We start from the raw sequence: 23,714 nt of genomic DNA, 5'->3' as shown, positions 1-23,714 counted from the left end.
TCGGGGAAAAAAGTTTGAGAACTACTGCCCTCTCCGATATCATCGGAGCAGGAAAAAAAGTGACTTGTATGATGTGATATTTCAACTCTGAAATTTGCAGTAAAAAATGTAATTGCTGTCCACAGGAACCTCTTCCCCTGCAGTGAAAATGGCACAGACTCGTACGTGCGCCTTTATTTGCTGCCGGACCACACCTGGAGACACCGCAAAAGGACCCATGTGAAGAAGAGGACTGTCAACCCGGTCTTTGATGAGAAGTAAGCTGTTAGGATTTGATGTTAAACAAGAATTACATGGTGCTCTTCAGTTACTGAACGTCGACTGTGTGTGCTCTGACTGTGTGCAGCCATCTATTAGTTTTCTTTCTTCACAGGTTTGAGTTTGACGTGTCCCTTGAAGGGGCCCAAAATCGCTCATTGGATGTGGCGGTGAAAAACAACCGGATGTTTCACAGACGGCAAAGAAAGGACATTGGAATGGTAGGCTAGCACAAATGGATAAGTGGTTTTGATATTCAGTTGTGTTAAAATGCTTGGTGAGAAACCATGTACTGTATATGTGACTCAAATAGAATATATGGCACGGGTGTCAAACCTAAGGCTGGGGGCTAGATTGTTTTATATGGCATGCGAAAGCCTGAAAATAATATGCATCATTTAAGTCTAAAGCAAATTTTTACTAAATGTTCATTCCATTTTGACAGAAAAAATACTACAGAGTTTCCCCTAAACTGCCAAGATGCCTGTGGCGGTGGGGGCATGGTTGTGGGCGTGGTCACAATGACGTCATCGAGTAATATGCATAATTTTCTATGATGAAATGATTTTTATTAAAAAGGCTCAAAAAATATATACCGTATTTTTCGGATTATAAATTGCAGTTTTTTTCATAGTTTGGCCAGGGGTGTGATTTATACTCTGGAGCGATTCATGTGTGAAATTATTAACACATTACCGTAAAATATCAAATAATATTATTTAGAAGCGACACCGAGGAAGAAGATTTCATGGGATTTAGCGTTTAGGAGTGACAGATTGTTTGGTAAACCTATAGCATGTTCTATATGTTATAGTTATTTGAATGACTTTCCATTATATGCTACGTTAACATACCAGGCACGTTCTCAGTTGATTATGCGTCATATAACGTACACTTATTCAGCCTGTTGTTCACTATTCTTTATTTATTTTAAATTGCCTTTCAAATGTCTATTCTTGGTGTTGGATTTTATCAAATAATTGTCCCCAAAAAATGGGAATCTAGTGTGACTTATATATGTTTTTTTCCTTCTTTATTATGCATTTTCGGGCCGGTGCGATTTATAATCCGAAAAATACGGTACATACATTTAAAACAAATCTGGTTTTATTAATTAGTATTAACATATTTTTTTTATCGTTTTGCCATATTTTCAATTGTTGCTGCTTTTTGTACAAGGTACTTTGTTAAGATTTTTTCAAGTGTTTACAGACTTTTAATGAAAAACAACTAGCAACAAATTTAGCATTTTATTTTGGTGATGTTATAGAGCAGGGGTCACCAACCTTTTTGAAACCAAGAGCTACTTCTTGGGTACTGATTAATGCAAAGGGCTACCAGTTTGATACACACTTAAATAAATTGCCAGAAATAGCCAATTTGCTCAATTTAACTCTATGTTATTATTTATAATTAATGATATTTACACTCAATTGAACGGTTTAAAAGAGGAGAAAACACAAAAAAATGACAATTACATTTTGAAACATAGTCTATCTTCAATTTTGACTCTTTAAAATTCAAAATTCAACCAAAAAAAAGAAGAGAAAAACTAGCTAATTCGAATCTTTTTGAAAAAATTAAAAAAAATAATTTATGGAACATCATTAGTAATTTTTCCTGATTAAGATTAATTTTAGAATTTTGATGACATGTTTTAAATAGGTTAAAATCCAATCTGCACTTTGTTAGAATATATAACAAATTGGACCAAGCTATATTTCTAACAAAGACAAATCATTATTTCTTCTAGATTTTCCAGAACAAAATTTTTTCAAAGAAATTCAAAAGACTTTGAAATAAGATTTAAATTTGATTCTACATATTTTCTAGAATTGCCAGAATAATTTTTTTTGAATTTTAATCATAATAAGTTTGAAGAAATATTTCACAAATATTCTTCGTCGAAAAAACAGAAGCTAAAATGAAGAATTAAATTAAAATGTATTTATTATTCTTTAAAATAAAAAATACATTTACTTGAACATTGGTTTAAATTGTCAGTAAAGAAGAGGAAGGAATTTAAAAGGTAAAAAGGTATATGTGTTTAAAAATCCTAAAATCATTTTTAAGGTTGTATTTTTTCTCTAAAATTGTCTTTCTGAAAGTTATAAGAAGCAAAGTAAAAAAATTAATGAATTTATTTAAACAAGTGAAGACCAAGTCTTTAAAATATTTTCTTGGATTTTCAAATTCTATTTGAGTTTTGTCTCTCTTAGAATTAAAAATGTCGAGCAAAGCGAGACCAGCTTGCTAGTAAATAAATAAAATTAAAAAAAATAGAGGCAGCTCACTGGTAAGTGCTGCTATTTGAGCTATTTTTAGAACAGGCCAGCGGGCTACTCATCTGGTCCTTACGGGCTACCTGGTGCCCGCGGGCACCGCGTTGGTGACCCCTGTTATAGACTGTACTCGTGTTTAGAGACTCTACTTCTGTCCCTCGATGTCCCTGACTAAAGAGACTAATGCTCGTCACACTTACTTGGCGCTGTGGCTCTAATTGGACTTTCTACTTCTGTCCCTCGATGTCCCTGACTCAATTAGTTTTAAAAAAAATGTTTATATAGTTTTGCCATCATTTCAATTGTTGCTGCTTTTTGTAGAAGGTACTTTGTTGAGATTTTTTTAAGTGTTTACAGACTTTTAATTCCTTTTTTTAAAATTAAAAACTAGCAACAAATTTAGCATCTTCTTCTGGTGTTTTTATAGACTGTACTGGTGTTTAGAGACTCTACTTCTGTCCCTCTATGTCCCTGACTAAAGAGACTGAAACGAGCACGACACATACTTGCCAACCCTCACGATTTTTCCGGGAGACTTCCGAATTTCAGTGCCCCTCCCGAAAATCTCCTGGGGCAACCATTCTCCCGAATTTCTCCCGATGTTCACCCGGACAACAATATTAAGGGCGTGCCGTGATGGCACTGCCTTTAGCGTCCTCTACAACCTGTCGTCGCGTCCGCTTTTTCGCCATACAAACAGCGTGCTGGCCCAGTCACATGTTGTATGCGGCTTCTGCAGACACATGTAGGTGACTGCAAGACATACTTGATCAACAACCATACTGAGGGTGGCCGAATATAAGTTGGTGTATTACCTGATTCTGATGACTTGCATTGACAGACAGTAGTGATGATAACGTCCGCATTTTCAAATGGAGGAGAAAAAAAGTCCGCCTTTCTGTCCAATACCACATGAAAGTGGTTGGTTTTTGGCATCTTATTTGTCCAGCTTCCGTACTCCTTTGTATAAACTTTACAAGAAATACATTTGCGGCAAACTCCGTAGCTTGCTAGCTTGTGCACGCCAGCTTTCTGAGACTCTTATTTTGTTAGCGCAGGCAGGATGAAGCAGCACTTTTATTATGCAACTGTGCAGTCGGTCTTTGGATTTTTGACGACAGGTACGGAGCCAGAGTCTGTTGAAATAAAAAGTTTTTCTCGCCTTCCTGTCTGTAATTTTTTCTTAATAATGAGCTGGCAGCAGCCAGCGTCATCTCAGAAGACCCTCGGGTGCCGTGAATGTCAATCAAGTGACGAAAGTGACGTAATAGTGAAGATTTATGATCGCTCATTTTTAGGACTATTTTTTTAATGCCTGGCTGGCGATCGACTGACACACCCTCCGTGATTGACCGGTAGCTCGCGATCAACGTAATGAGCACCCCTGCTCTAGTTGGACTTTATCTTCTTAAAAGCCGCTACTGTCCGCTTAATATTTTCACATTTTGTAGGCTGCTGTTTGCGGGCATATCTGTAATATATATAAAAAAAATCACGTTCTCATCACAGACATGCTGACAACGCTTTAGACAATGGCGTGTGTTTTGTTTACAGTTGTGTGGTTTTCGGTGGTGAAGTTTTCGGTACATTACTTGTCAATGGTGCGCAAATAATAGGCTATATATATCAATTCATACTGTAACGACCCGCTAATGTTAATGTTTAATGTTCGTGGCGTTTGGATTTGATGACAGTTTTTCCCATGTTTCCAAACACACCGTCCGTGCCTGAAAAGTGATTGGCGCAGAATAAGGAAGTGTTGTTGTGTGTCCGGGGAAGCGTAGACTCATGAGACGAAAGTGTTTGCAACAGAGGTAAAACCTGTTGGAATTGTGCCATTTGTTATCCTAAGATTGGTAATAAAAGTTAAAAATAGTGTCGGACTTTGTGTGGTTTCTTATATTTTATTACTTTATTTTGTTTTTCCCCCCAAAAAACCCAACTTCTTTTCAAGGTGTGGCGGTAACAAAAATGCTGTGGTGGTGCGCCACCGTTAATTACATTAAGTAAAAAAAAAAAAGGCTTCTCATTTGCCAGAGTTTTGACGTAAAAGATACTGTTAGTGTTTTTCCATTTACAGTAATACACCGTTAAAGCATCAACCGTAGATTTTAGGGTAAAAAACTGGCAACTCAGTCGTCACAACTATACCATTAAAAAACAATGAGACTGTTTTTCCATTTAGAGTAATGCCAGAATTTTACAATTCAAAAAACCTGTAGTACCGTTTTTACATTTATTGTATTATGTGGCAAAATCAAAGTACATTTTACAGTAAAATTCCTGCGACTGGGATGCCATTTGTTTTACTGCAAAAAACAGTGGTACTTTTTTCAATTAAGAGTAATACACTGTGTAAACAACAACTGTATATTTTACAGAGATTAGTTGCCAGAATTCTGTAAAAAAATAAAAATAAAATGGTACCGTTTTCCCATTTACAGTAATACACTGTACAAACTACAAATGTAGATTTTAATAATAATAAATATGGCAGCCCGGTCCCCAGAATTCTACCATTCCAAAAAACTGTGGTACTGTTTTTCCAATTGCAATAATACACTGTAAAAACAACAACGGTAAATTTTACGGTAGAACAAACTGGCTGTTCTGCCGTCAGTTTTACCGTAAAAAAACAATGGAATTGTTTTTACATTTACAGTTTTATGCTGTAAAACCACCATCAATTTTACAGTAAAATTCTGTAAAAATTAATTTATTTTACTGTAAAATCAGCTGTTATTTTTATGTGTTACTGTAAATGGAAAAAAACAAAAATAAGCTTAGGCAATTGTGTAACAATATAATTCCTTACACATTGGTATTCATATATTGTTCACTGTTACAAGCAGCCATAACTGCGATGTGGCCCTCAATGAAAACTAGTTTGACACCTCTGGGTTCAATGATATCACAGATGAAGTACTTATAACGTTTTTGCGTTCACGTTTGCATACTTAAAGACCGTTTTCTGCTCACAGGTGCTGGTCAATCTCTCCCAGATGGATCTAGCCAAAGGTGTCCAAAACTGGTATGATGAACCTTTTTTTTTAACGTAATACTTTTCAGATATTGTATTCAGCATTTAATATTGTAGCTGTAGTTTTTCCTCACTACGGTACTTTCACGTGACTGTTCAACGTGCTTTCACAATGTGGAAAGTCAATTTCCACTGCACATGGCGTCTCCTTGGTGTCAGAGCTGTCAACATGAAACTTGAAGACGCAGGAACAATGGAGGACATTGTATTGAGTAGTCTTCTTTTTTCTTATGTTCAAATTACCTTAGCCTTAATACAGTATCTCACAGAAGTGACTACACTTCTAATATTTATCACAGTATATGTATATTTTCTCTAGGGACAATATTATATTATTATTTATTAGTTTACAATAACACCAGAGGAAGATGCTAGATGTGTCGCTAGTCGTTTTTAATAAAGAAACAGTCACTAAAAGGATTGGAGAAATTGAATGTCCTTCCTAAAGATGTCTGATAATGGCTTTTTTGCCGATATCCGATATTCCAAAATAGTCCAACTCTTAATTACCAATTCCGATATCAGCCGATACCGATATATACAGTCGTGGAATTAACACATTATTCTGTGTTGGCCCTGTGATGAGGTGGCGATTTGTCCAGGGTGTACCCCGCCTTCCGCCCGAATGCAGCTGAGATAGGCTCCAGCTCCCACCGCGACCCCGAAAGGGACAAGCGGTAGAAAACGGATGGATGGATTATGCCTAATTTTGTTGTGATGCCCCGCTGGATACATTAAACAATGTAACAAGGTTTTCCAAAATAAATCAACTCAAGTTATGGAAAAAAATGCCAACATGGCACTGCCATATTTATTATTGAAGTCACAAAGTGCATAATTTTTTTTAACATGCCTCAAAACTGCAGCTTGGAATTTGGGACATGCTCTCCCTGAGAGAGCATGAGGAGGTTGAGGTGGGGGGGAGCAGGGGGTAGCGTGGGGTGTATATTGTAGCGTCCCGGAAGAGTTAGTGCTGCAAGGGGTTCTGGGTATTTTTTGTGTTGTGTTTATGTTGTGTTACGGTGCGATGTTCTCCCGAAATGTGTTTGTCATTCTTGTTTGGTGTGGGTTCACAGTGTGGCGCATATTTGTAACAGTGTTAAAGTTGTTTATACGCCAACCCTCAGTGTGACCTGTATGGCTGTTGACCAAGTATGCCTTGCATTCACTTGTGTGTGTGTGACAAGCCGTAGATATTATGTGATTGGGCCGGCACGCAAAGGCAGTGCCTTTAAGGTTTATTGGCGCTCTGTGCTTCTCCATACATCCGTGTACCACTCCGTACAGCGGCGTTTTAAAAAGTAATACATTTTACTTTTTGAAACCGATACTGATCATTTCCGATATTACATTTTAAAGCATTTATCGGCCGATAATATTGGCAGTCCTTCCCAATGCTGAGACCCACCATCAAAAATTTCAGGAAGATCAGCGCATGTGGAAGGAAGTTAAGACTGTTATAATTTTCCACCACAAGGGGACGCTATTGGTGTCGATATCAACGTCTAGTCATAATCAGACTCCAACCTTAAAGCCTTAAATCAGTTTGGAAGGAGATCTGATCATCTAAAGCAGTGGTTCTTAACCTGGGTTTGATCGAACCCTAAGGGTTCGGTGAGTCGGCCTCAGGGGTTCGGCGGAGGTCAAAACACACCAGACTCATCGTGTAAATAAAACTTCTCCCTATCGGCGTACTACGGATACGGCAACAGCAGAAGTCAGACTGATTTGCAAGTGTGTAATTTGTTGTGAGTTTATGCACTGTGTTGGTTTTGTTCTTTGAACAAGGTGATGTTCATGCACGGTTCATTTTGTGCACCAGTAAAAAAAACATGGTAACACTTTAGTATGGGGAACATATTCACCATTAATTAGTTGCTTATTAACATGCAAATTAGTAACATATTGGCTCTTAACTAGTCATTATTAAGTACTTATTAATGCCTTATTCGGCATGGCCTTATTATAAACCTAACCCTGACCCTAACCCTAACCAAATAACTCTAAATTAAGTCTTTGTTACTTAGATTATGTTCCCTTAGTGTCCAAAAAACTCTAAACTAAGTCTTTATTACTTAGAATATGTTCTCCATACTAAAGTGTTACCAAAAACATATAACTTTGTCTTGAATTTGAAAAAAAACATTTTATTTTTCACTAAAGAAGGGTTCGGTGAATATCGGCGGAATATGAAACTGGTGGGGTTTGGTACCTCCAACAAGGTTAAGAACCACTGATCTAAAGCGAAGTAATGGCAGTTTAATTGGTGATGGCGAGGAACAGTGTGTACCGTCAGGCTCCGCCATGGATCAGTACCGATATGTACTCATCCATCCAGCATTTCAGTATTTCATCATCATTTGCACCAATTATGACCAAGATCGGAATTTGTGGAGCCAAGTTATAAATGTTCCAAGTTCTGTGGCGAACTTTCAGATCAAAGTTTGACGCCATGCCACGCACACATCCTATGGCGTAGGCAAAATTCCTTTGCAATTTCACATCATCTATACGTTAAGTATCTGTCGTTTTAACCGCAGCTCATTTGGTCAAAGTCCCTGGGAGGAGTTCGTTAAAATACGATGCCTGTTTTAGGCCTAAAAACAGCCGACGGAAACCAAGATGGCCGGTTCGTTTTTAAATATGGATCATTCAGACTTTTACGTGCATCCTGTCATGATGGACGTCTCCGTCGATGTTTGTGACGATACCTAAATCGGGGGCAAATCTTTTCAAATTTTCAAGGGGGCGCTAGAGTGTCAATTTTGTAATTTTTAGACTTAGACAAAATTTGATGATCCACAAGGGAAATTGTTCCACACAGTAGCTCAGTTACAAAAGATGGAAAGGACAATGCAGGTATAAAATAGACTATAAGCAATATAACATATAACATATACACGTAATATTTACATTAAATATATACAGTATAGGATATATACTGATATATTATGTTTTTATCATATATACAATATATAACAATTACCATGTACAATATTACAGTATATGTAACAGCTGCAGCATAAAATAGAGAGTAGATCCAGCAGAAAATGTACATTATAAACAAAGAGAAGTAGCTAACATAGAAGTTGTCAGGTAATAGACAGATATAATCTATTGCTGTATGGCAAGTGATTATACAGCTGGATGGAGTGTGGAATGAAGGAGTTCTTGATTCGAACACTGTGGGAACGAAGCTGAAGGAGCCTGTTGGGAGTATGAACTCCACTGTCCCTCAGTTGTCAGGTGGAGTGGGTGGGTAGGATTGTCTATGATGGCCAGCAGTTTGTCCAGTGTCCTCCTGTCCCTCACTAACACAAACGCCTCCAGCTGCGTGCCAATAGTGTGGCCGGCTTTCCGGATCAGTTTGTCAATCCGGTTTAAGTCCCTTTTCCTGGTGCTGCTGCCCCAACAAACCACTGCAAAGTACAGGGCACTGGCCACAACAGACTGATAAAAGATCTCCAACAGCTTGCTGCACACATTAAAGGACCTAAACTTCCTCAGGAAAAAGAGTCTGTCATGTTCGTGAACACCAAAATATAGAACTGTTCGTCAGACCTGATGCACATAGAACATTTGGTGAGATTTCATGCATGTTAAAGGCCTCAAAAATGTGTACAGAAGAATAAACGGAGCAGTTACAATAGTGCAAAACCATATCATGTAGGAAATGTAATGTTTTAATACTCATAAAAACAGAACTATTTTTAAATGTATGTATATATTTTTTTAAAGACAACAGCAGATTATGCAAATGATATGATGAGGTTAGATATCTGGGCAATCTGGGGGAAACCTGTAGTAGCTGAAATGTGGGGGGTAAATACAGTATACTCACTTGTGGTAGAAGACTATTCCAAAAATGTTCACATTATACCTGACAATTTGAAGAATATTAAAAGGTGATTATTGCTTTCTTCACGTCTTAGCAACTGTTACATAACATTCACATTTTTTTATTATATTGTATTAAATAAATATACATTTAATAACAATATATAAATAATAAATGTCAGGGTTTATCTCACGCCGGCAACACAAACAAATCAGACTAAGTGTTAGCTTGTTATCATGAGCATTCGGGTTAGAAAAAAGTTTTTAAAAAAGTGCATAAAAGTGATGATGTATCAGATTGTGGGTGTTTTCTTTTTTTACAAATTTAATAAAAGTTCAAGTTAAAGTACCACTGATGGACACACAGACATTAGGTGTGGTGAAATTACCCTCTGCATTTGATCCATCCCCTTGTTCCACCCCCTGGGAGGTGAGGTGAGGGGAGCACTGAGCAGCAGCGGTGGCCGCGCTCAGGAATCATTTTTGGTGATTTAACCCCCAATTCCAACCCTTGATGCTGAGGGAGGTAATTGGTCCCATTTTTATAGTCTTTGGTATGACTCGGCCGGGGTTTGAACTCACGGCCTACCGATCTCAGGGCGGACACTCTAACCACAACCATGTAGGAATGCACTTCACAATCAGAAACCCATTTGTTGCGTCCTCCAACTCGGAACATGTGCTTTTGTAAGGTTAGCCAACACAAACATTGAGTTTCCAAGTCCGAGGCCATGGTTCTGCCTGGAAAAGGGTGTGCAGGGGAAGGAGTTCAAGTACCTCAGGGTCTTGCTCACGAGTGAGGGGAGAGTGGATCGTGAGATCGCCAGGCGGATCGGTGCGGCGTCTGCAGTAATGCGGACCCTGTATCGGTCCGTCATGGTGAAAAAGGAGCTGAGCCGTAAGGCAAAGCTCTCAATTTACCGGTCGATCTACGTTCCTGTCCTCACCTATGGTCACTAGCTTGGGGTTGTGACCGAAAGGACAAGATCACGGGTACAAGCGGCCAAAATGAGTTCCCCCCCGGACGCCTCCTTCTCTGCTTAGGCTGCTGCCCCCGCGACCCGACTTCGGATAAGCGATGGGTGGATGGATGACGCGTCTTGATTTATATTTGACTTCAGCTATTGGCTCGTTAGGCTACTGCAAAATATAATATTTTGGTTAAGTATTTCTAACCTTTGAATATTTATTTTGTCTTCACAAGGTACACGCTGGCTTTACAAGGCATGAGGAAACAAAGCACGCCGGGGCCATAAAAGTCTATTTGCAGCTCTTCTGCACGTTTACAAAAAAGTGTAATATAATCAATCTCTGGACTGTCTCATTGACTTTCTGAATGTTTGGAACGAAAAGCTACTCAATCCTGTTGTGGCGCATGTTAGCATGCAGTGAGCCAGATGCTGTAAATGTAGATTATTGACAAGCTGATTGCTGTTACAGTGTAAAGCATTGGAATTCTGAGTGTTACTGATGTTTGTATTTCTGCTGTATTGGTCAAGAGCTTCTATTAGAACTCAAAAGTGGGTCATGGATAGCTATTCCAAATTTTAAAATAAACTATTTAATATACAGTGTGTGTGACTGGTGTGATTATTTTTTAAATAGAAATATATTGATGTTTTTTTTTTAACCAAATAGAGTAAAAATATCGATTTACAGCACCAGTATCAAACTCAAGGCCCACGGGCCAGATTTGGCCTGTGACATAATTTTATCTGGCCCGCCAACACCTGGAAATTATATGTCAATAAAGTACTTCACATTTTCTCACTAAATTTAAATTTTGACAGAAAAATTTTTATGTAAACTTTAATAATATCCAATATTGCAACAAATATTACAGTATATTAGCATACTTTCCAAACAGTTTTTTGTCTAAATAAAAATTAAAAAAAATACTTAACTTTACAGCAAACTACCCATCAAATTAATAAAAATGACAAAAAATGTTACATTGTTCTTTACATCATATTACTGTAAATTGAAAAAACAATTTTTTGCGTTAAAATTCTGTTGACTGAGCTGACAGTTTTTGACTGTAAAATCTACAGTTGTTGTTTTTAACGGTGTATTATTGTAAATGTTTGTTTTTACGGTATAAAAACTGGCAGCTAAGTTGGCAGAATAAAAAAAACAAACTTGTACTGTTTTTCCATTAACAATATAATGTTGTAAAAAACAACGTAAATTTAACACAAAAATTCTGGCAACTAAACTGCCAGCTTTTTCAGCAGTACTGTTTTTCCATTTACCGTAAAATGTATATAAAAAAACCCAAAAAACACTATATTTTACAGAAAAAAATGTGGAAATGTAAAATCGACAGTCTACCTAAAACAATTGATATAATTAATAATGAAATCCAGAGGCAAATTCATACATTATTGACTGTTACAAGCGGCCCTCTGATGGCAGCCATAACAATGACAACCATCCCTGATTTACAGTATTTTAGTGCAATTTTGATAAATAATTAAATACATTTAAATAAAGTTTGAAAATGATATTAAAATAAACTCACATGTTTTATACATGTATTGAAAATGAATAACTCTTGGTTTGATAGAAATAAAATCTAAACACAAATTCTCAAATCCCTTCACTGGCTTCCTGTTCCACTCAGGATTGAATACAAAGTCTCCCTACTAACCCACCAGTGCCTCCGTGGAAATGCCCCCCTCTACTCACCCCCAAATCCTCCACTCGACACCTCCGCTCCGGACAGGCTAACCTCCTCCAACCTCCGCCGCCCCAGTCTGTGGAACGCTCTCCCTGACCACCTGAGGGCACCACAGACTGTGGATGCTTTTAAAAAAGGCTTAAAAAACATTCTTTCTTTTTTTTTAAAAAAAAGCCTTTTTTTAGATGTATGCATACTAGTTCTAGCTATTAGGCTGTTCTAGTTTTTATTTGTATTTGTTTTTTTTTATTATGTTTTGATTTTTATTTTTTTTAATACATTGTAGCACTTTGAGGTTGTTTACTCAATGTAAAGTGCTTTTTACAAATAAAATCTATTATTATTATTATTATTATTAAACGATGCACACAGTGATGTTGTCTCAGTGTGAGCGCCAGATCACGTGCGCGCTCACGTTGTCACCATAGCAACGGTTTCAACAGGGGGAAAAAAGGAGAGACGTTCACTTGCACCCCTGAGATGAAGAAGAATACAACTTTTTGGGACTTTCCTACCGTCTCAACGCTGAGGTCGCCGCATGTGAGTGAAGTTCAACGTTCCGCTAACTTGCGCTACAAAATGTGAAGCTTGTTTCCCGGCCATGTTGACTTAATTGGAAAGTGTGTAGCCGGTGTGCATAGAAGTGTTAGCTCGAATCCAATATTGCGTCATAAAAGACGTTCTATCTTCACATTTAAATTTTTAAATGTTCCCCCCTTTGAAGTGTGGCCTTTGTAATGAATGTTAGCGCGTTATTAAGCTAAGTGAGTACTTTTGTTTGTGTTTCATGTGTCGCTTTTTTCAAACTCGACAGTCGTGTCATGACGTCACAGATTTGTGTGGCGTTTGCTGCCGGTGGTGCGTTCACGTGACCATCCTTCCGCTTATGTCGTGTGTCTTTTGATGTAAATATACCACAACTATATCAAAACTTTGCGTTTGTTGTTACAGTATTAAGGTTTTATTTATTTATTTTTTAAAATTATTTTTAAATTGTTGTCTTTTACTGGGTAAGCAGGACCGGTGTCTGGTAGCTAGCTTCCTTTTAAACCACGGGCTTTAAATGTAGCACGGGGGCCATTTTTCTAGCTTTTTCTAGAAATACAATTCATTATTAATGTGATGTAATATAAAAATATTACACTTTGATACCTAGAAGTATTATATACCATCTAGCAGGAGTGGCAAACTCATTTCAGCCCAGGATCATCACCCAAGTCAGCCGGACTGATACAATCATGGCATGATAACTTGAAAATAAAGACAACTTCAGATTGTTGTTTTTTTTTGTTTTACTTTGGCCAAAAATAGAACACGCACATTCTGAAAATGTAAATATCACGAATAATCCTCTTGGCAAAACACGTCAAGTTGGTTGAAAATTCAGAGGACAAAATTGGTGCAGTGTCAAAAACACTTAGACTTCATTTTAGTTATCTACAAAACCATTAAACTTTAAACCACAGCCTACCTGGGATTGAACAAAATACAAAATCAATAATAAATAGATAAAAACTCTTCTAGGTATCAAAAACCTCATGTGTCGTTTCGACGTATTACGCCTCGGCTAACTCAACAAACTATACAAATGAAGGTATAAACCAGGGGCGTCCAAAGTGCGGCCCGGGGGCCATTTGTGGCCCGCAGGTCATTTTTTAACGGCCTCACGGCACATTTTAAAAATACGATTGAAAACAATTAAAAACATGATAAGTGGTATAAAAGAGCAAACCGGTGAAATGTAACAAGAAAATGTCGCAATGTATACTCTAATAACACAAAGCTGCCATGCTGGCTGTTTCTTTCTTCAATGTCATTATGAATTATTGACCTATTCTAGGCTCCAATTACGTCACATCTGAGATATTTTGGGGGAAAATGTTGCATATTGTGTGTTTGCCATATAAAAAACTGAGCTGTTTTTTATAAAGAAGGGCCTAAAACGAACAAACGAAAAACATAAACAACAATAAAACGTATAATTGACGGATAGATCTGAAGTTGATCTCGAGATTATTGTGTTAAAAGTAAACAGTAAAAAAAAATAGAATGTATTTTTTAACACTAATTATTTGGATCCCCAATAATTTTAGTGTGATTTGTTTTTAAGTGTCATTGCTCAAAAAATAATAGTTAATTAAAATCAATGTTGTTATGAGTTATTGACCTTTTTAAGGTTCCAATTATTATATAATCTCAAATATTCCACTTAAAAATTTTATTGTGTGAAAATATTGCATATTTTGTATTATTTCCATAAAAAAAACGGGTTTTCTTTGACAACAAGAGCATACAACTTAAATCTTTAAAACCGTTATATTGACAGATGGACCTAATGTTGATCTAGAGATTTTAAACTTGAATAATAATAAAAACAATAATACTGAATAATGACACATTTTTTATATTTTTTTTACCAAAACCCTTTGGGGTCCCTGGGATCAAGCCTGAGTGGAGGCCTAAATGTATATTTTTTATACATATATTGTACTGGTTTTTAAAATAAAAAAATATCAAAATGGCCCCCGCTTGCTTTGATTTTTCAGAATGCGGCCCTCAGTGAAAAACGTTTGGACACCCCTGGTATAAACTATTCAAGAGAGTTGAGTTACACTCTGCGTTTACTTTTCTCCTTTTTGATAGAGACATTTTAGGGAAATTAGGGTGGCAAAGTACGATGTGTTCGAAACGGAAGACGTAAAACGACTGGTTTTAAGTTTTATTTGAGTCAAGGGGGAGGAGCCGCAGCTACGCTTTACTGTGTAACCTTTTGCTTGGCCCCGGTATAAACTGTTTGCTTCCCTAACAGAAATGCTATTGCGACATCCAGTGGACACATTTAGAACAGCAAAAATTGCAGCTTATTTTTATACTTAAATAGCTACAGTCATGGCCGAAAATATTGGCACCCCTGCATTTCTGTCAGATAATGCACCACATCTCCCACAAAATTGTTGAAATTACAAATGCTTCAGTATTTACATGTTTATTTATTTTGTTTGCATTGGAACAACACCGCCCCAAAAAAGAAGCTAAATCTGATGTTATTTTACACAGAACTCCAAAAATGGACTGGACAAAATTATTGGCACCTTTTCAAGTAAGAACTAGTTGTATTCTAAGCATCTGATGCTCCTTTAATTTGTAATTAAAACTACTCACCTGTAACCGGTGCTGGCAATATAGAAATCACATTTGCAGCCAGTGTCGTAATGGAGAAAAGTTGACCCAACCTTTGTGTTGTGTGTACCACACCGAGCATGGAGAAAAGAAAGAAGAGCAAATAACTCTCAGAAGATTTGAGAACCAAGATTGTGGAAAAGCATGGACAATCTCAAGGCTACAAGTCCATCTCCAGAGATCTAAATGTTCCTGTGTCTACTGTGCGCAATGTCATCAAGAAGTTTAAAGGCCTACTGAAATGAAATGTTTTTATTTAAACGGGGATAGCAGATCCATTCTATGTGTCATACTTGATCATTTCGCAATATAGCCATATTTTTGCAGAAAGGATTTAGTAGAGAACATCGACGATAAAGTTCGCAACTTTTGGTCGCTGATAAAAAAAGCCTTGCCTGTACCGGAAGTAGCGTGACGTCACAGGTTGAAAGGCTCCTCACATTTCCCCATTGTTTACACCAGCAGCGAGAGCAATTCGGACCGAGAAAGCGACGATTACCCCATTAATTTGAGCCAGGATGAAAGATTCATGGATGAGGAACGTGAGAGTGAAGGACTAGAGTGCAGTGCAGGCCGTATCTTTTTTGCTCTGACCGTAACTTAGGTACAAGCTAGCTCATTGGATTCCACACTCTCTCCTTTTTCTATTGTGGATCACGGATTTGTATTTCAAACCACCTCGGATACTATATCCTCTTGAAAATGAGAGTTCAGAACGCGAAATGGACATTCACAGTGACTTTTATCTCCATGACAATACATCGGCGAAGCACTTTAGCTACGGAGCTAACGTGATAGCATCGGGCTTAACTGCAGATAGAAACAAAATAAATAAACCCCTGACTGGAAGGATAGACAGAAAATCAACAATACTATTAAACCATGGACATGTAAATACACGGTTAATGCTTTCCAGCCTGGCGAAGCTTAATAATGCTGCTGCTAACGATTCCATTGAAGCTAACTTAGCAATGGGACCTCACAGAGCTATGCTAAAAACATTAGCTATCCACCTACACCAGCCAGCCCTCATCTGCTCATCAACACCCGTGCTCACCTGCGTTCCAGCGATCGACGGAGCGACGAAGGATTTCACCCGATAATCAATGCGGTCGGCGGCTAGCGTTGGATAGCGCGTCTGCTATCCAAGTCAAAGTCCTCCTGGTTGTGTTGCTGCAGCCAGCCGCTAATACACCGATCCCACCTACAGCTTTCTTCTTTGCAGTCTTCATTGTTCATTAAACAGATTGCAAAAGATTCACCAACACAGATGTCCACAATACTGTGGAATTTTGCGAAGAAAACCGAGCTTTTTGTATTGGATACAATGTGTCCGAATACTTCCGTTTCAACGATTGACGTCACGCGCATACGTCATCATACATAGACGTTTTCAACCGGAAGTTTCACGGGAAATTTAAAATTGCACTTTATAAGTTAACCCGGCCGTATTGGCATGTGTTGCAATGTTAAGATTTCATCATTGATATATAAACTACCAGACTGCGTGGTCGGTAGTAGTGGGTTTCAGTAGGCCTTTAAAGCCCATGGCACTGTAGCTAACCTCCCTGAATGTGGACGGAAAAGAAAAATTGATAAAAGACTGAAACGAAGGATTGTTAGAATTGTGGATAAAGAACCTGGATCCACTTCCAAAGATATTCAAGCTGACCGGCAGACACAGGGTACAACAGTGTCAGCTCGCAGTATTCGTCGCCATCTCAATGAAAAGGGACGCAATGGTAGGAGACCAAGGAGGACCCGCTGCTGACATGGAGACATAAAAAAGCAAGACTATAGTTTGCTAAAACTTACCTGAGGAAGCCAAAATCCTTCTGGGAGAAATCCCTGTGGACAGATGAGACTAAAGTGGATCTTTTTGGTAAAGCACATCATCACACTGTTTACAGAAAACAAAATGAGGCCTTCAAAGAAAAGAACACCACACCTACAGTCAAACATGGTGGAGGTCCACTGATGTTGCTTTGCTGCTTCTGGTACCGGATACCTATGTGCATGGCATAATGAAATCTGAGGACTACCAAATAACTTCGGGGCATAATGTAGGGCCCAGTGTCATAAATCTGGGTCTCCGTCAGAGGTCATTGGTCTTCCAGCAGGACAACGACCCAAAGCATACTTCAAAAAACACACAAAAATGGCTTAAGACAAAGCGCTGGAGAGTTCTGATGTGGCCATCAATGAGTCCAGATCTAAATCCTATAGAACATCAGCAGTTGGGAGAAGGCACCTTTCAAACCTGAGAGACCTGAAGCAGTTTGCAGAAGAAGAGTGGTCCAAAATTCCAGTAGAAGGTGTAAGAAACACATTAATGGTTACAGTAAGCGATTGATTTCAGTTATTTTTTTCCAAAAGGTGTGCTACCAAATATTAAGTTGAGGGTGCCAATAATTTTGTCCAGTCCATTTTTGGAGTTCTCTGTAAAATAATATCAGATTTGGCTTTTTTGATTTTTTTTTGTTTTGTTCCAATGCAAACAAAAGAAATACACATGAGAATACCCAAGCATTTGTAATTTCAACAATTTTTTGGGAGACGTGGTGTATTATCTGACAGAAATGCAGGAGTGCCAATATTTTGGCCATGACTGTAAGACAGTTCTTCTCAAATCAGCACAAATTGTTCCATTCATTTTTGTTTTGTAGGTTAACATGTTTAATATATTGTGTTAAGTTGATGTTGCTGATCAATTTGAATTTATTATTTATTGAGTATATTCAACTTCAAATGGTTCAAGTCAGTCCAAAAACATTTATAATCTATAAAACAGTTAAATTGTTTTTAATTTCAGGCAAATTAATGCACTTATACTGTTTTCTGTTACACACTAAAACAATGTCAATAAAGTTGTTATTTGTTGTAAGTTGATCATTATTTTTTTAATTTTTTGTGTTCTTTAATGGTAATAAGGATACAATATCATGCAGCGGTGTACCTATAACCCGTTTTATAGACAAATTATAATATTTATAGTCGCGGCTGAGAGTGGAGCAGGGGGCGTGAAATATTTTCTTCCTTATAGGGGCGTGGGGGCATAACAGAAAATAATTGAGAAGAACTAAGCGAAGATGTGGATGTTTTGTTCAGAAAGTTCACGTATATTGACCTACATTGACTTTTAGCATCTTTAATGCACAAATTGTAGCAAAGTGAGTCAACAAGTCTGAGGGACAGTGACGTTAGGGGAGCTCAAACCAAAATAAGGGGAACCCATTGCAAAAAAAAATTCACACGTTTGTTGTTATAATCATTATAATGTATACAGGTAATTATTAAAGTTCACACAACTAAGGAGCTAGCACAAAATTCTGGGCCCCCATTCACAACACTCGTAAAGAGCCCCCCATCCCAACCTCAACCCAAGCGTCGCCGCCCCATACACACACTAGTATGTTTACATGCATTAAAATATTTATTTTATGGATTTAGTTGAAAACAGCTTTTTAAAAGACATGTAAACAATTTAATTCGGTTTTTGACCTTTTAAAGTTAAGATTAACATATCTAGAACATACCTTTGTTAGACTCTACCTGTGTTCTCTGGTTGAACAGTCCGAGGCCAGTCCCTTCTGAAAGGGCCCACTTAGATATTATTGAATTAGTATTCTTACTCTTGATAATTATATCTAACTTATTTATAGTTTACAACCTTGTCAAATGATGTGGAAGATGTTGTTAATCATAAAGATTATTATCAAGGTTTATGTCAGGCTCATTACAAAAAATACCTATTAAATACAGGGGCTAATAAAAACGGTTGAAAAATAAATGAACGCACAATTGCACAGTACTAAAATTAAAAACATCTAACTAAATTGATAATACATATTAATGAATATGTTTCATAAATAAACTGTCAATAAAATTAGGTACAAAAGAAAATACAGCTTTACCAGTTTAGTCATATTTTTTGTGCTTACGGAAATTCTCTCTGGCTTTAGCTTCAGACTTCTTCTGTTTGTTTAAGTGAGATTGTCATTGCTGCCACGAGTGGTGGAAAAGTGTATATTACAACTGACCACAGATAAGAAACAGACATTTTTTGGCGGCCCAACAATGTTCCTTGGGTTGAGTATAGAGTGTATTTGAATGTATATTTTCAACAATATTCTAACATCCTCTAAATAATTTGATTTTGTTTAAAAAAAAAAGCCAAAAATTCGATATAAAGTGGAATATTAATTTAGATAATAATATGTCATTAGTCACTTAAATATAATTGTTAATATGTCAAGGTTTTCCTTACTTTTAAAGGCCTACTGAAACCCACTACTACCGACCAAGCAGTCTGATAGTTTATATATCAATGATGAAATCTTAACATTGCAACACATGCCAATACGGCCGGGTTAACTTATAAAGTGCAATTTTGAATTTCCCGGGAAACTTCCGCTTGAAAACGTCTATGTATGATGACGTTTGCGCGTGACGTCAATGGTTGGACCGGAAGTATTGGAACACATTGTATCCCAATACAAACAGCTCCTTTTTCATCACAAAATTCCACAGTATTCTGGACATCTCTGTTGGTGAATCTTTTGCAATTTGTTTAATGAACAATGAAGACCGCAAAGAAGAAAGCTGTAGGTGGGATCGGTGTATTAGCGGCTGGCTGCAGCAACACAACCAGGAGGACTTTGACTTGGATAGTAGACGCGCTACCCGACGCTAGCCGGCGACCGCATCGATGATCGGGTGAAGTCCGTCGTCGCGCCGTCGATCGCTGGAACGCAGGTGAGCACGGGTGTTGATGAGTAGATGAGGGCTGGCGTAGGTGAAGAGCTAATGTTTTTATCATAGCTCTGACGAGGTCCCATAGCTAAGTTAGCTTCAATGGCGTTGTTAGCAACAGCATTGCTAGGCTTCGACAGGCGGCACAGCATTAACCGTGTAGTTACAGGTCCAGTGTTTGGTTCGGTGTCTCCTGATAGTAGTATTGTTGATCTTCTGTCTATCCTTCCAGTCAGGGGCTTATTTCTTTTGTTTCTATCTGCATTTAAGCACAATCCTATCACGTTAGCTCCGTAGCTAAAGTGCTACGATGTATTGTCGTGGAGATAAAAGTCACTGTGAATGTCCATTTCGCGTTCTCGACTCTCATTTTCAAGAGGATATAGTTTCCGAGGTGGTTTAAAATACAAATCCGTGATCCACAATAGAAAAAGGAGAAAGTGTGGAATCCAATGAACCCTTGTACCTAAGTTACGGTCAGAGCGAAAAAAGATACGTCCTGCACTGCACTCTAGTCCTTCACTCTCACGCTCCTCATCCACGAATCTTTCATCCTCGCTCAAATAAATGGGGTAATCGTCGCTTTCTCGGTCCGAATCGCTCTCGCTGCTGGTGTAAACAATGGGGAAATGTGAGGAGCCTTTCAACGTGCGACGTCACGCTACTTCCGGTACAGGCAAGGCTTTTTTTATCAGCGACCAAAAGTTGCGAACTTTATCATCGATGTTCTCTACTAAATCCTTTCAGCAAAAATATGGCAATATCGCAAAATGATCAAGTATGACACATAGAATGGATCTGCTATCCCCGTTTAAATAAAAAAAAAATTTTCAGTAGGGCTTTAAGGGTAGAGATTAGCTGATTCACGCATACGTATCAAAAGTCATAGTAATCTTTATTGTCAATTTTTCAACATATGCTGGACATGCAGGAAAATCCAAAAAGTGTTTCTCCCTAAACCACGATGTGAGCTAACTAAGAAAAAAAAATTCAGATGTAAAAAAATTACAGGATCATGTACACAGTTTGCATTTTACAAGAGGTATCATCAGCCAATAACACAAATCATAATAATACAGAATTATTATTATGATTGGTATTATTAGTGCATCTCCTGGAGGTAAGTCTCCACTGTCGTTAAAAACTAATGACTAGTGTTTATAACATTAATGAAGGGTCTTTGAATGCACCACAGTTATGTGCAGTGTTGCAAAAGTAAAACTTGTACGTAGCTTTCTCTTCTGATGCCACAGACAGATTTCCCACTTTTCAAACAGTGCTTGGGTGCCCCCATAAACCATGAAACAACCTTTATAAACACAAATTATCACATTGGATACACTACAAAAGCACTGAGAGTCCAGACCTTAATAGTAATGACTACTTTTGAAAAATCCTGAATCCTGACGGTGATCCAGATCAGGCTCAAAATGTTATCACTTGTTCCTTATCCAATTTGTGACATTTCCTGAATATCTAATCAAAATCTTCCGATAGCTTTTTGAGATAAGTCGCTAACTAGAACCGACAGACCCCTTCAAACACACAACCTCCTGGTGGAGAATGAATAACAGACAAAAACGGAAAATACAAGTAAGTGTAGCCCGATTGGTCGGGCACCTGCTGCATTAATGTGTATGTACGAGCCAGTCTGCCCCACAACAAGACAATCGAGAAAAAGGAGCTTATTGACTACACCACAGACTACAATGGTGGTCGCGCGCAAAGCACTCTCGGTAAATCTCTACCATATATGGATAATCCGTTGACGTCACCAAATGGCAAAAACGTCACAACTGAGGCAAATTCCAAACGGTTCGTTTTCCAGAAGTATGAAGGAAGGCAAGATTGTTCTATTAAATACCTCTGCAATGCCTCCAAGGTTTGATTTCAAATTTTCGGGACTTATGCAGATCCCAAATACACAACAGCAGGTACCAATCGGTAAGAAAAGTTGGTGTTGCGTAATAGGGCCCCTTTAATACCAAAATGCACAGCTTACCCAAATCAGTCTTTTACAGCCTGTGAAACATCCCTAATAAGCAGTGATAAAACATATACAAAATAAATGCTTTCTTTGTTGTTTTCAAAAAGGAAAACAATTTGTAAAATACATTGCATAAAATTGTATTTTTCCCTTTCCAAAAGGAGCCGTGGATGGACTCAAGACCTTCATTTTCACCATGTCTGCAGGTCAAATCGGACTCTGTCGGAACAAATGGAGAAAGTAAGTTGACACTTGTGTATTTTCTACCAGTTTTACATTCAAAACTTGGTATGCAAATTTACAAAACATGTTTCAAATTGACATTGCATTTTATGGTACATTACGGTAACGCCAGAACGGAGTAATGTTAGTTTGTGTTGCAGATGATGTCAGTGGAGCAGTCGAGTCTGTGCCAAATCTGGGAAGCTGTCCCACTGTCATTCCCAAACACTCATACAAGGAACGTATACTCCCGATTAAAAAACGCAGGAGTCTTAGAAAAAGTCTGGTTACCGTCATATGGTGTGTTGCAATTTTTATTTCCCCTATGAATGTTTCTAATGTTATTTTATATTATAACTGATTTTATTTAATTTTAGCCAGCAGCAACAGGAGGAGGATGACAGCTTATTGAACAGTGACTTTGAAAAGGTGACTCAGACCAAACTACCCTTACCAAGATACACATTTTTATAGGGCGGGGTTACCCACATATGCGGTCCTCTCCAAGGTTTCTCATAGTCATTCACATTGACGTCCCACTGGGGTGAGTTTTCCTTGCCCGTATGTGGGCTCTGTACCGAGGATGTCGTTGTGGCTTGTACAGCCCTTTGAGACACTTGTGATTTAGGGCTATATAAATAAACATTGATTGATTGATTGATATAGAAATTATTATTTTTTTATTGTGTAAGCACACAATGATCTACTTTTGGTTTTCCGACACTGAAAATATGACTATACTTTAAACAGATGCCTTACAATACTGTATATTACGGCTGTCCCGATTTGATAGTGATATCGGATATCGGTCTGATATTAGCGAAAAAAACCAAACAAGCATCGGATTATATCTAAAATGTGTAATACCAGCAGTCCCGCAGCGTATTTAACTAGGGGTGTGGGAAAAAATCGATTCGAATTCGAATCTTGATTCTCACATTGTGCGATTCAGAATCGATTCTCCTTTTTAAAAAATCGATTTTAATTTTTTAAATTTTTACATTTTTACATTTTTTATTTATTTTTAAAAAAATTAATCAATCCAACAAAACAATACACAGCAATACCATAACAATGCAATCCAATTCCAAAACCAAACCCGACCCAGCAACACCCAGAATTGCAATAAACAGAGCAATTGAGAGGAGACACAAACACGACACAGAACAAACCAAAAGTAGTGAAACAAAAATGAATATTATCAACAACAGTATCAATATTAGTTACAATTTCAAAATAGCAGTGATTAAAAATCCCTCATTGACATTATCATTAGACATTTATAAAAATAAAAAAAAAAGAACAATAGTCTCACAGTGGCTTACACTTGCATCGCATCTCATAAGCTTGACAACACACTGTGTCCAATATTTTCACAAAGATAAAATAAGTCATATTTTTGGTTCATTTAATAGTTAAAACAAATTTACATTATTGCAATCAGTTGATAAAACATTGTCCTTTACAATTATAAAA

At 37.6% G+C, this 23,714-nt stretch overlaps 2 protein-coding genes across 3 annotated transcripts in view; both read left to right on the top strand.

Moving 5' to 3' along the window:
* The window catches only part of esyt3 (extended synaptotagmin-like protein 3), a 51,033-nt gene extending 40,041 nt beyond the window's left edge, over nt 1-10,992 (top strand). The window contains exons 20-23 of the mRNA XM_062067608.1: nt 126-257; nt 374-479; nt 5,522-5,571; nt 10,622-10,992. Coding sequence (XP_061923592.1) covers nt 126-257; nt 374-479; nt 5,522-5,571; nt 10,622-10,673 — 340 coding nt within the window. The 3' untranslated portion in view covers nt 10,674-10,992. The remainder of the gene's footprint in view (nt 1-125; nt 258-373; nt 480-5,521; nt 5,572-10,621) is intronic.
* Nucleotides 10,993-12,472: 1,480 nt separating this feature from the next.
* The window catches only part of dnah7 (dynein, axonemal, heavy chain 7), a 213,917-nt gene continuing 202,675 nt past the window's right edge, over nt 12,473-23,714 (top strand). The window contains exons 1-4 of one of the 2 annotated variants that reach the window (XM_062067607.1): nt 12,473-12,637; nt 22,178-22,256; nt 22,400-22,538; nt 22,616-22,667. In XM_062067607.1, coding sequence (XP_061923591.1) covers nt 12,578-12,637; nt 22,178-22,256; nt 22,400-22,538; nt 22,616-22,667 — 330 coding nt within the window. In that variant the 5' untranslated portion in view covers nt 12,473-12,577. Of the gene's footprint in view, nt 12,638-22,177; nt 22,257-22,387; nt 22,539-22,615; nt 22,668-23,714 lie in introns of both variants that reach the window. The other variant, XM_062067606.1, reaches the window with a different exon arrangement.

The sequence above is a fragment of the Entelurus aequoreus genome, linkage group LG13, assembly GCF_033978785.1.
Source record: "Entelurus aequoreus isolate RoL-2023_Sb linkage group LG13, RoL_Eaeq_v1.1, whole genome shotgun sequence".
NCBI classification, from domain to species: domain Eukaryota; kingdom Metazoa; phylum Chordata; class Actinopteri; order Syngnathiformes; family Syngnathidae; genus Entelurus; species Entelurus aequoreus.
The sequence above is the reverse complement of the archived record's forward strand: the minus strand, read 5'-3'. Positions and strand labels throughout refer to the sequence as shown.